Consider the following 13367-nt stretch of genomic DNA (forward strand, 5'->3'; position numbering starts at 1 on the left):
AGAAAATTAATTTACAAAATATTTTATGATTTGAAACATATACAAAGAAGAACACAACGATGAGAAGGATTGGAGCCTTCATATGGCATTGATCGATATCTCATGGTACATAATGTTTATTGTTAGTGCAATTGCTTTGTCATTACATCAACGTCATGTAGGAGAAATTTCACTCCAACAGTTGAGCGTGCACGTGACAGTGCAACATACAATTGTCCATGAGTGAAGACCGGTGACACCAGGTATAGGCCCAACATGGTAATGCTTTGCAACATACAATTGTCCATGAGTGAAGACCGGTGACACCAGGTATAGGCCCAACATGGTAATGCTTTGGCAATGTGACTTATTTATCGTCATACAGAAAGTAGGATTGGAACCTTCATATGGCATTGTTTAGGACGCGATTTCTGGGCGAGCAGTTTCTGGCGAGCACTTTTTAAGAATCGGGCGAGCGGATTCTCAAAAGAAGGGACAATCTACCCATCTCTCTCTCTCTCTCTCTCTCTCTCTCTCTCTCTCTCTCTCTCTCACTTCACTCTCTCTCTCTCTCTCCAACTAAAATTTGATTGTCATTTCACGACCAACTTACATTCAAACAAAAAACACCGGTGAATCATTCAATACACTATTAATAAGAGAAATAGAAGTTCCTTACACACAATTAGGGTCTATTTCATCTAGCAAACCCCAAATCTATGAGTTCCATTGCATCCAAAGTAAGTACATATGGGGGGTGATACATCATGGGTGACGTGGAGGAAAGAAGGGCGGTGGGGGGCCATATCCTCTGGGAGGAAACAAAGGTCGTGCCAACGGGGGCAGTGCACCAAATGGTGGGGGAACTACTCCAAATGGCAAAGGGTATGAACTATATGTGGGGGGGGCTGCAGGTAGTGAAAGAGGCAATGGATCAACCCCGGGTGGGATCTCAAATGTGGAGGCAATGAATGCACTAGGAGACGGTCCAGTTGCACGCCATGCCAAAAATGGGGCTATGAAAGTGGGATATGGTGCTGCTACTGCCCCGCCCTGAATGCTGAGTGGTGTCGGGAATGGTGGGTCAAGCGGATGAAGCTGCTCGGACACCTGCTGCGGTTGCTCAGTTATCTAAGCTCTGACACTCCTATGAAACATCAATGTCGAGCCTAAATCGAAAGGTAGGCGCTGAGCTGGCTCCAAACAAGCACTGAAAACTGCCCAATCCTTCTCACAACTGATACAATGTCTATGTAGTAGTAAACATTGTGCTGCCAATGTCCCAACTCCTGCAAAACAATCCAACACAGCATCTCCCATGTCTGTGAAGGTACCTAGTAGCCATCTACAAAAAAAAAGTTACCTTTAGATTTATTATACCTATAATTTTATAGGAACAATAAAAACAGCTAACAAAAAAATTCTACCACCTGGCAAACGCTGGACTCCTCTCAACACCTCTACGATAAGGCCGGCCCATACGATCAAGGAATGCAGCATCGACAAGGTCACTATCCCATTGGTTCCATAAAGGAACCCCACCCCTGCTAGCTGCATGTGGCCTAGTGTGTAAGGGAAAGTCCATGTACACCAAACGTACACCACCCAATCTCAAGCTGGGGTTCATCTGCCCTGTTCCTGATAGAGAGCCCAAGAATCTACATAGTGACTGCATAGAACTGCATGCAGTTTTTGTTAGCACTATAAGTGTGCACATAACTATGATTGTAAATAAGCGTGGCTTACCTGTCATTGCACAACACATCTGGAATAGCTTTTGCCAACTCTTTGGCACTAGCATGCACTGCAAGGTGGCGTGGCTCTACATGCATATCTGTATGTAGCAACATAAGATCAAATATATCTTTCAAGCAATGCTAAAGAGAACAACACAACATTAAGAATTTTCACGTACCTGGATGGTTATCTCCCACAACTCTGGCCATGTCTGATAGGTCCTCTGCAGCCCTACCATGTGATGGTGAACATGGAGGGGACTCCTAGATGCCCCCCACTAGTCTGGGAGTGAAGGATAGTGTCGGTACACTGTGACTCATAGCACCAAGGCTATGAGCACTATCGCTGACTTCTACAGAATACTCCACAACCACATGCTCGCTCTCACTGTCGCTCGAAACTACAGCCCTCTTCTTTCTCTTCGCATGTTGCTTGTCAGCTTGTTGTGCTTGCAAGTCTTTCCTTGAGGTCTGTTTCTTCCTCTCTGGTTTCTTTGATGTGTTTGGAGATAGAGCATCCTCTATCACACCCGCTTTCTTCGTGATGCACTATGCTCCGCTATTAATTAAAAGAAGAAGAGTTATTGAGCCCATATTCTATTGCTTCATGGCAAATGTAAAAACTACATAGAGGCATACCTATGTATAGGTCTTCCTCTTCGGGTGGGTACTCCTTGTCCGGGTAGTCCAGCCACCAAGGACACTTGAGCCACGCTCCCTTTGGCCGCAAGTCATCTATCCACTCGTCAGGATATAAGCCCGTCTCCTCTCTCTCCGACCTGCACCATGCATCACTGGGGTGCTCGGGAATAGGAAAGACAAGAGCATCTCTCCACCATCTACAAGACAGACCACAATGTTTTCATTTGTATAGAACAAGATTAGTGTATCCTACTACATTCTTAATTTGTCAATTAAAGATGTCGAACCTGTACAACAAGCGTCGTGCGGTACAAGCAAAATGGGGTTGCTCTTCGAGTTCATGTGTGGATTTGATCCGAGCACTCCACTTCTTGAAGGCCTTCTCAAAGTGCTTGCGTCTGTATGTCAATAATGTGTGGGCAAGCGTGCAACATGCCTACCTTCAGCCTTCTCATGTTGGATAGCAACATCATGATTCTCGGCCTCCATTTTCTCGACCATCTCAAGCACTCTCCTGCAGCAACAAATAATAAGTCACAAGTTACATAACAAACTGCTAGCTGGTGCAAATGTTCACTAAATCTAACCTTTCCAACTGCCACCAGTACACGTGATATCGAAGCCACTGGATCCAGGCCTTCTTCGTCAAACCGATGCCCTTCTCCTTCAAGGATGCATCAACGGCTTGGAGCAAATCAAGCAATCGGCACTTCCTATCAAAGGAAAAGCGAGACATATTTTTTATTGCTACATAATAAAAAAAGAAATATATCCAATGATTTAAACGACTATTACTTACTCTGTTGGGCTAATGCGTGCACACGCTACCTCTGCCACTCTCGAGGGTGTCATTTTCGTGGTCTTCTCGCCCCAACCTGTACATGAAATACATTTTTGGAAAAAATCACTGCCATTCTCTGGATTTGCAATGGTGGCTATCTCTAGCCCTTTGCGCGTAAAGTATTGCTCCGTTTGAGAAAGCGCTAGATTGATGCTTTCCTCGTATGTGTCAGGTGCCAACTCGTAGTCAAAACTCCCTTTTGATGGCAGCCCTTCCGTTTTACTACTAAACATATGATCGAACTCTTCCTATTATTTTCAAAAGACTCAATCAAAATACAAATAATAAGATTTCGTAATCAAAACATATTCTCATATACGATTGGTTTGAAGCATACCTTCCAAAGTAGTTGCGCAAGGACAGCCATTGGCAATTTTAGCCACTTAGACTTATTTGCACCTCTAAAATTCAAAGCCCTTTCTACTGCCAAACGCGCTCTTTCAGGGAATTTTTGCAGAAGTGATGTAGGGTCCGTCAACCCTAGTTTACAAATAAGATGCATTTACATTAGCAAAAAAACAAAGGGCTCACCTATTGATCATACCCAAAACCAATAGAAACTCCGCTGCCTCATGTGGCTGAAAGTCAACCAGAATGCAGTCCACCTTTGGCGCTTTCTCAATTGGAATGTCATTCTCGTTCATCCACCGCATCCATGCCTCCAATCGGTGATTACCATCCCAAACCACAAAGTACCTCTCGACCATGTGACTAAGCTCCGGGATTTGGCGAAGCTCTTCATCCAAATCATATGACATTGCAAGATCCCTCACAGCGTGACCACGACGAGTAAATTGTTTGTGATCCTCCCCAGGAATTCGTTCACTAACAATAAATCTTGCCATCGTTGGTTGGTAGCTTTTGTTTGCAATAGAGAGTTGCAAATCGGCCACATGGTCATCATGCGTGCGGATGGCGGGGTTTGAGAGAAGTCGACAAAGAGGCAATCGTGGAAGTTTCCCATCGTATGGTACTCTGTGAGAATCCACCCAACCCAAAGAAATGTGTTTGTCGACAACATTTCCAAACACTTCATCTTTGACATTCTCAATAGCGGTACCTGTTTCCACATGATGACTGGGTCCGGCGCTTGATTGTGATGTTCCAGCCACTCCAGTTACAATGGATACAATACGATCCAAAGAACTCAATGCCTGAGATTGTTAGGTATCCTGTGTGCCTAACGGAGGTACTTCTTGTGAGGTAGTAACATCCACATCATCAATTGCACCAGTATTTTTTGTTTGGTTTCTTGTTCTCATGCTTGCGAGAAAGAAGAATAATTTATAAGAAATAGATATAGGATGATTTATGAGAATTTGTAGGTTGGAAGTTTGCGATGTGAACTTGAGAGAGAGAGAGAGAGAGAGAGAGAGAGAGAGATCTATGTAGCACAAGAGAATAGAGAAGAAGAAAATGAAGAAGAGAAGGTCACTTTATAAAGCTTTTAATTTTTTATTAATTTTAATTTTTTATTTTTTATTTTTTATGATTGTGTGTGTGAGAGAAAGGAATGTGTGTCTATGTGTGTGTGTTGCCATGTCCGCGCGTGTGTGCGTGTGTACGTGTGCGTTTGTGTGTACGTGTAGTGTGTGTGTGTGTGTGTGTATGTGTACGTGCAGCGTGTGTGTGTGTACGTGCAGCGTGTGTGTGTGCACGTGCACGTGCGTGTGTACGTGTGTGTGTGTGCGCACACACACGCTGCACTGAGGCGCGTGTGTGTGGTGCACACACGCACGCCAGCGTTTCTGTGTACACACACGCGCCCGTGTGTGTGTGTGTGTGTGTGTGTTTGTGTTTGTGTGTGTGTGACGCCCGTGTGTGTGTGTGCGTTTGTGTTTGTGTGTGTGTGTGTGGACACACACACGTGGCAAGGCACGTTGACACGCTAGCGCAAGTGGCCGTTGCGTGTCCACGTGTATCGTCGCCAATCGATGGTACACGTGGCCCGCCACGTGGTCATGCGCACTGCCACACAGGCAATAACGTGTCCACGTGTCGTGCCATGTGTACTATCGTTGGGCGGCAGTACACGTGTCATGACACGTGGCCACGTTATTGCCTATGTGGTAGTGCGCGTGACCACGTGGCCAGACCACGTGGACACGCAACGGCCACCTGCGCCAACGTGTCCACGTGGACTGCCGTGGGCCCGTGGGTGCCTCTGCCTCTGGCCAACGCGTGGCCAGAGGCAGAGACGCCCACAGGCACCCACGCGCCCACGGCCAGCGCGTTGGCCATGGGCGGGCACACGCTCCACATGGGAGCGTGTGCCCGCTCATGGCCAACGAGCTGGCCATGGGCGAGTATGCAGGCCATCCCGCTCTGCTCCTCCCCCCCTCATCCCGCCCCCGCCTCCGCTCCTGCGCCCACTTGCCCCCCCCCCCCCCCCCCCCCCCCCCAAACCCAACCTGCGGCCTCAGCCCGCCCCCGCCTCATCCCGCCTCCACTTGCCCCCTCCCCCCGCCCCGCCTCCACTCCTGCGCCCACTAGCCCCCCCCCCCCCCACCCAAATCTGCGGCCTTTGCCCGCCTCCGCTGTCCCCTTGCCCCCCCCCCCACAAAACCTCCGTCCCCACCCAACCTCCGCCTTTGTCCGTACTGGCGGCCCAGCACGCAAAACCCGGCCGTCCATTGCCCTGGTCTCTCTCCCTCCGCCCCCCTTGCGTTAGTGCCTTGCTTTCGTCCATGCAAAACGCTCCAGCCCGTGATCACACACACAGTCACAAACAAATATTTTGTAATTTTTTTTAATATTAAATATTTTTTAATATTAATTTTTTAATTTAATAAAATAATATTAATTTTAAATTTATAACGGCTACTTATTAGATGTGAGTATATAATCAATTTGTTTTAGCTTATACAATGTGATATTGTGCTTAATTATTTGCTTAGCATATTATTATGGCTTGCTCTTTATTTTTCTTGGGTAAAGAGTTTTCTTATCCTTTTTACAATGGTAAATTCATAATATCTGAATCATTTCTTTTAGAATTAATTTCTCCAATGCAATTTACAACTTGAGATGCTGTTATCGAAGTAGGTGATATTGAAATGAATTTGCCTCTTGAGAGGACTCTCAACAATTTGGGTGAATTCATCTATGTATTGGATGATCACCTTTCACGTAAATACAAAGTCAACGTATCTCATCAAACACAGTATGCCGGCTCACCTAGCATGATTCCCATTTCCATTGTGGATAGTCCGTCAAAGATGCAATTTGGTCCAAAGGAGTTAATAGATCTATGTACCCCCCCTCGAGTTTTGCCCTTAAACAGCTTCAAAAGGAGTACAAGACAAAAGCTCTTACAGGCCGAGAAGAAGGGCACATTGACAAAGCTGTTAATGCAAATCAAAGTAGTGGAACAAGTTACAGAGATTCCAAGGTCTTACAATGGCGATCTCGTTCTAGAATTTCCACCTACCATGGGAAAGTTGCACCATATGGATGCGATGGAGCATAAGTATGATCCTCATTTGTGGTCGAAGCCTACTACATCCAATATTGTATTTGCAGGTGTAGTGCGTCTTAGTCATTGCATAGGATCTCTCAAGTGCATGAATGAACAATGTGTCCACTTGGTTAATTACCATATTCCCAATACAAGTCATTTCAACGGGTACATACAAAAGGCAACTGGACCTGGGGAATATTGTAAGAATGGAGATAAGAGCCTTACATGCCATTTTTGTAAGGCAATTGCTTTTTGTATTGCAACATGTGATTGTGTAGTATACTATGTCATGCCATCCGATGAGACTGCCACTAGAGTCATGATTCATTGCGCAGCGGCACATCCAAAACACTAACGAACAACACCAAGCTGATGGTGCAAAGGATTTTGACTGTTGACCCACACGCAGGAGCCAGGAAGGTTCAAATGTGTTTGGCAAAAGAAATTATAAGTACAACACTTCTTCGCAACAACACCAACGAAGGTACTTTAAGGGAGCAACAGCTATTTGCAATCGCTGAGGAGTTGGGCCCGTTGGTGCAAGATAACTGGTATGAGCATTTCGTAGATTCTTATTTCGATGCAAAACTCTATGCTAAATTATTTTTTAATCTAAACACTTTTAACATTGACAGGTTTCGAAGGTCAGTATCTATTTTACGTAGAGGGGTTGACAAAGAATCTTTTGGCATTGATGCACTCCTAAAACTGAAGCGAGACTGCACATATGAGTTTTTCCATGGAAGTCGGTTTCCTGGTCAAGGTATGGAGGGGGAGAAATGTTGTGTCTTCAAAATGTCCACAATTGGTCCAGCATCCGGTGTGGACCTAGTCAACCGAATGAAACAAGATCGGGATGGTGATCTTCGACGTGGGTGGATCCAGTTTGATCACACCAAACGTGTTAACGATTGGGTGGCTATGGCCTGTCATGTCTATGATCCAAGGTACATGGCCTATCTTAAGAGATTTTTGGCTTTCCATTTACTCTCTCTAAAACAATTTGTTTGCAGCATGCATGACCTTTTGACTATTGCAACTTGTGAAATGAAACAGGAAGACATGGAAACGCAATGTTAGCAAATTTCTTTGTCTACATGGTTGATGAAGCTCAAGCAAATTGGAATGCAGTTCGAATTGTTTTCAATGGTGGTGACAAGACCAATACAATGAGCGGCCGAGAGCGTTCTTGTCTTTTCCATTGGAAGCAAAGCTTGAATCAACACACAATGAAGTATGTGGTGCAAGCTTCTCAAGACACACACAAAGAAATGTGTGAGAAGTGGAGGCAAGCACCAACAAAAGAGGCTGCAGCAGCAGAGGCTCGTCTGATATGCCAATGGTGGCGTAACGGTCATTGCATAGAGCGTAACATTCCATACATGGATTCATGGCTTAGTTGGTGGGAAATTCGTATTGCACATCGGGGTGGCATTATGAAATGCGTAGAAAGTAGCTCTGATGGACCAAACACTCCACGCACTAACCTTGCGGAGAGCAAGCATGGCAGCTGGCTAGCAAGGGAGGGTTTCCGTAAACACATATCATTATATGATGCATGTACAACCGACCTTGCAAATTCCATCTTACAGAGCACAAAGGCCATTTCATACAGCCATGGAAAACACATTGGGAAGGGTCCATCAATACAAAAGCTTATGAAACGCAATGAAAAACGTCCTAGCCAAGTGATTAGAGCAGTGAATGCGGCTACTGAGGGCACTCCAATGTATAAACAACCAACTCCATTAACAGGAGATAAGGAGACATCAAGGCAAAAACGGAAGCCAAATGAGGTTATCAACGTGGAAGATGATGCATCACATAGGCCTGAGTACAACTCGGTCACCAAAGATCGCAAGAAGTGTGGAAGACCACGTAAGATCAACTTTGCAGAAGAAGGGATATCACAAACCCCAAAATGAAGTATAGGTTCTGGTGGGCAGTATGTAGTTGAGCGCAAGGTCAATGAGGCAATGTGGGCCATACGTCAAACTCCACAAGGTAGTAGGGTCACATGTAGTGGCACACCAAGAGGCGGACGCAGGTGTGGATGCAGTATAGCAGGTTCTAGCCTTGGTATACCAGCCCCATCGTTTGAAGGATATCGAAAACATCCAAATGGTGTGGTGCGTCAATGGTTTTGGTTTTGACCGGATCATGTCTTGCATTGTCATATAGTAGACCAGAACATTGAGCCGCAGCCTCTTCATCCACCACACACTTGGCCCGTGCATGTGGGCACCAACCTATCGGAGGATGAGGTGCAAATATTGCATGAAGGGGGGTATCAAGTGGAGCTAAGCAAAGAAGGAGTATCTAATGTAACGCCAGTTGCTCAAGAACAAAATATGACAAACTCTCCTTTCAAGTCAAAAGATGCATCCACTCCTGAAGGCAGTGCAAGAGCCACAGTGCGAGATGGTCTACGTGGATGGTATCGGACTTCCATTTTCGAGGATGTTGCTCGCAAGATCAGTCTAGCACTAGCCCTGAGAGTGAAGGTCGTAGAAGAGATATGTGCAGCAGATGGTGTTAGTGAGGTCTTCAAACTAGAGACGAACAGTGAAGATGGTCATGTCGGGATGTACAAAGTTTGTATTAGCAACCAGCCATCGTGCACATGCCCAGACTTCATGGAACGGGTGTCAAAGCAAAAACCATATCTTGCATGTAAACATTTGTATTTTATTTATCTGCGTGTGCTAGGGCTAAGCCAAAATGAGAACATGTTTATCCATCAACCAATCATGGCAGATGTTGATATCTTCAGGGCACTGAGTCGAAGCCGGACTTATCCAGGCATGGATGCATAGCATTTGACAATGCTCACTTCTTCTTAGTGTGCTTTACCTAAACAATTGTACTACTTTCTAATTTTATCTTAGGATGGTCACATTGGGATACATTCATTTGCAAATTTTTTTCATTGTTTTTTCATGTTTGATTACTGGTTGTTTATGTGTCAAATCGTGTATAAAATAATATAATATTACCACAGTGGCTATAAATTGCCATAGCTTGAGTTATTTTTGTGAAAGCGTCCACTAGCTTCCTAGCACACCTCTCCTTCTTTCACGATGTCCGACGATCTTGCGAGTAAAATAAAGTCTGCGCGGGATGCCATGGAAGCCATTCCAAACGGAGAGGCATTGTATGGAGCCGACTGGTTTCGTCAGGCTCTCAAGGCAACCATCAACGTGTATCGCCTCTATCAATGCCGCAAGGAACTCAATATGCGGAGCTTAATCAATTTGAACGAGACAGGACAACTAGCTTTCTCTTGCTGGAAGAAAATTGGGCTCATCACAGAGGAGGATGAGGAGGAAATGAGGCAGCAGCTAAGCAACGTGGTGAATCTTAATATGCCAATCGAAGGGAGCACATCAACTACTAAAACCGGGCCTTCCAAAAGATGAACACTTCTTGTTCATGTAATGCAAGTTTAATAAAATGTAACTTTTTTATTATTAATGGGAGTTCTTGTTTTAAGTACCCTTGTCTATATTGTTTTCGAAACAATTTGTCTAGCTTCCATACCTTTGAATGTCTCTCTCTCTCTCTCTCTCTCTCTCTCTCTCTCTCTCTCTCTCTCTCTCTCTCTCTCTCTCTCTCTCTCAAAGAGAGAGATAGAGATGGTCCACAAAGAGGAAGAGAGAATCTTTTTAGGAATCTGCTCACCTGATTCCTAAAAAGCGCTCGCCAAAAATTGCTCGCCTAGAAATATCCCCCCATTGTTTAATATCTCATGGTACACAATGTTTGTTGATAGTGCAGTTGTTTCGTTTACATCAACGTCATGTAGGAGAATCTTCACTCCAATGGCTGAACGTGCACGTGACAATGCAACATACAGTTGTCCATGATTGAAGACCGGTGTCACCAGGTATAGGCCCAACATGGCAATGCTTTGTCCTTGTGACTTATTTCTCGTCATACAAAAAGCCAATCTAACTGGGAACTGTCTCCGTCTAAGAACGAATGGCAACTTTGTACCAGAATGCACAAAACATATTCGAGGGATGAAAACCCGAGTGCCTACCCGTGTACCTCTAATAACTTCTGCCTCCTCTTGCATGAAATGCCTTGCACACCAAGCGTGTCCCATTACATAGACCTCAACTTGGATCAATGTTCCGTAGTAGAATTATTGGGGCATTCATTTTCAACTCCAAGCAATGTGTTGGAAATCCACCACCCAAGGTGAGACTATTTAAAAACTCCACAAAGTATAAGAAAGGATCTTGCATCGAGTTTTCCACCACAGAGTCAGCACTAAAGTATTCCACAACATCACCTTGTACAGGGCCTTAGCATTGAGAATATCAACTTCAGAGTTTTTTGGAGCAAGGATGGCCCGCTCTCTGAAGTATTCTGCATGGACCACATCTTTATCAATTTCTAAATAGATGCAACCTATCAATACATCCAATGAGGATGAAGAAAGCACCATGTGACAGGGGGTTTCTATCATTTGTTCATCACCGATTGTCAAAGTCCCATTTCCTACATCCATAAGCCATTCTCTATAGGCAGAATTTGTAACATCACCACCTCCCACACACATGTTATGTGCCAATCTAAGAATCTTCACACGATTCCATAAGTGCGATCGACAAAGTGTAGCATCAACAATGTCAGCACGCGCTCCCTGGAACACCATTGGTAAGATCTGTCTGAAATCTCCCCCAAAAAGCAACACTTTTCCACCAAATGGATTTGTTGGGCACATGATATCTTGCAAAGACCTGTCAAAGATTCGAAGGCATATCGATGCATCATAGGAGCCTCATCCCACACAATCAACTTGCACATTCTAAGCAATTCAGCAAGTTGACCTTGAAAAGGGATATTGCATGTGCTACAACTATCAAGGTCCAAGGGTATCTTGAATCTAGAATGTGCAGTGCATCCATTTCGCAATAGCAATGCTGAAATACCAGAAGATGATGTGGCCAATGCAACTTCTCCTTCTCCACGCACACGTGACAACAAACAATTATACAAATAAGATTTCCCAGTCCCTGCAGGACCATCTAGGAAAAAATAAGCCCCACCATTAATAGTCAATCCATGCAACACTGCCTCAAAAGCAATCCTTTGATCTTCATTTAGACTTTGCTCCATTTCACGTGACAAGGATAGCTCTTGCATTGTGTCAAGGCATTGCTCTTGGAAAAGCAAGCTATTTTCATCACATGTCACAAAGTGTTCATCAGGCATTGGAATTCCAGGAAATTCAGTTAAACTTTGTCCAAAAGTACCAAGAATGTTATGCAAATCTCTCAATGCATACCCTTCAGCAACCTGTGTACAACCATCTAACAACTCATATCTCATCTCCAACATGTGTTGATAGTCCTCATACAAAAAACGTCGAAATCTTTCCCATAAGAGATGAGGGGAGGAGGGTTCACAAAACAATAGAATGGTCACAAACAAATGTCTCAATTGCAAGTCTGTATGTGTACTGTAAGCTTCCTCCATGCATCCTAACCATTCCCCATCATCTTCGAAGATACCCCTTGCAATGCATGCTGCCTTGAATGTTGGAAACAATACACCATTTGCTGAGCGTAGATCCTCAAATGATTTACATCCTTTACAAATAGTCAAAAGCAAACGGACATAATATCGTTCACCTGCAGAGGGCTGCACAAAATACATCCACCCAATAGTGTCCCCACGACGTCTCTTTGTCCATTTCTTGGAACCCGAATTCCACACCCACTTTTGAGAAAAATCAATGTACAAACTATTTTTTGCTTCAGGATTCTCCAAGTTGCATGTGAACCACTCTATCAAAGTGGTCTTCTCTGCATTATCTCTTTACAAGACATCATTAAGTCTATCATTATCTCGAAAAGTCACCATTTGACCAGCTGGAACATGCACGCTCAATCTCTGAACAATTGGTGCGTCATTGTGCAAAGGATATTCAAAAATTCTCCAACAAGACTCAGATGCAGATACATAGCAGCCATCCGTGTACATGTCTATTACATCAATGTTCTCCCTTTCTGCATCACGCACCGATGTATGGAATCTTACAGTTGCCCTATCATGCCCCTTGTAGATGTACGTAGAGACATACTTGACGACTGAAATTGTCGAGCATACCTCAACATTGATATGCGCATTAAATAGTGTTGACAAAACAGGATTATATGGCACAACCCATCGGTTATCAATAGTAGAACCCCTAACCTTGGCGATAAAGCCATTGTTTTGTCGCACATAAATGGGGTAGCCATTATTATCCATGCTTGTTTGCTCACAAAATGAACGTGGATATTTTCCAATACATCGGCCATCAACCATGCAAGGAGATGAATTATTGAACTCACCGCATGGACCATGAATGTAACAACTAACAATGATATCATGCAGCACTGGAAATTGAATTTTATCTGGCAGCTCTTCACAAACCATCTTGTCATAGTCAAATGTTGATTGAGGCTTACATCAAGGATCTAGAATCAATAATGTATGAGAATGTGGCAAGCCTCACTTTTGGAAGTCCACGACAGACATGTAAGCCACCACTTTCCCAAAAATATCTTTCTTTTAAGATATACTTCATCATGCTCGAGTGTTTCAAGAAGAAAACCCTGGTGGTTATGTCTGGTCGATCATACAAAACCTGTCCTGGAAGTAATGCCTCATTTATTTCTGGTCATTTGGGGTTACTTGTGAATGTGATAAATAG

At 44.2% G+C, this 13367-nt stretch overlaps 2 protein-coding genes across 2 annotated transcripts; both read right to left on the reverse strand.

Annotated features, from left to right (window-relative positions):
* Positions 1–11248: 11248 nt before the first annotated feature.
* Positions 11249–12325, reverse strand: LOC147422143 (uncharacterized). Its single transcript, XM_086503017.1, has one exon. The coding sequence runs from the start codon at positions 12323–12325 to the stop codon at positions 11249–11251; it is 1077 nt and encodes a 358-aa protein (XP_086359143.1).
* A 162-nt stretch (positions 12326–12487) lies between these two features.
* LOC147422144 (uncharacterized) lies at positions 12488–13090 on the reverse strand. Its single transcript, XM_086503019.1, has one exon. The coding sequence runs from the start codon at positions 13088–13090 to the stop codon at positions 12488–12490; it is 603 nt and encodes a 200-aa protein (XP_086359145.1).
* Between the last annotated feature and the right edge of the window lie 277 nt (positions 13091–13367).

Source organism: Adiantum capillus-veneris, chromosome 27 (assembly GCF_014529385.1).
Source record: "Adiantum capillus-veneris isolate H3 chromosome 27, ASM1452938v2, whole genome shotgun sequence".
Classification (NCBI taxonomy): Eukaryota; Viridiplantae; Streptophyta; class Polypodiopsida; order Polypodiales; family Pteridaceae; genus Adiantum; species Adiantum capillus-veneris.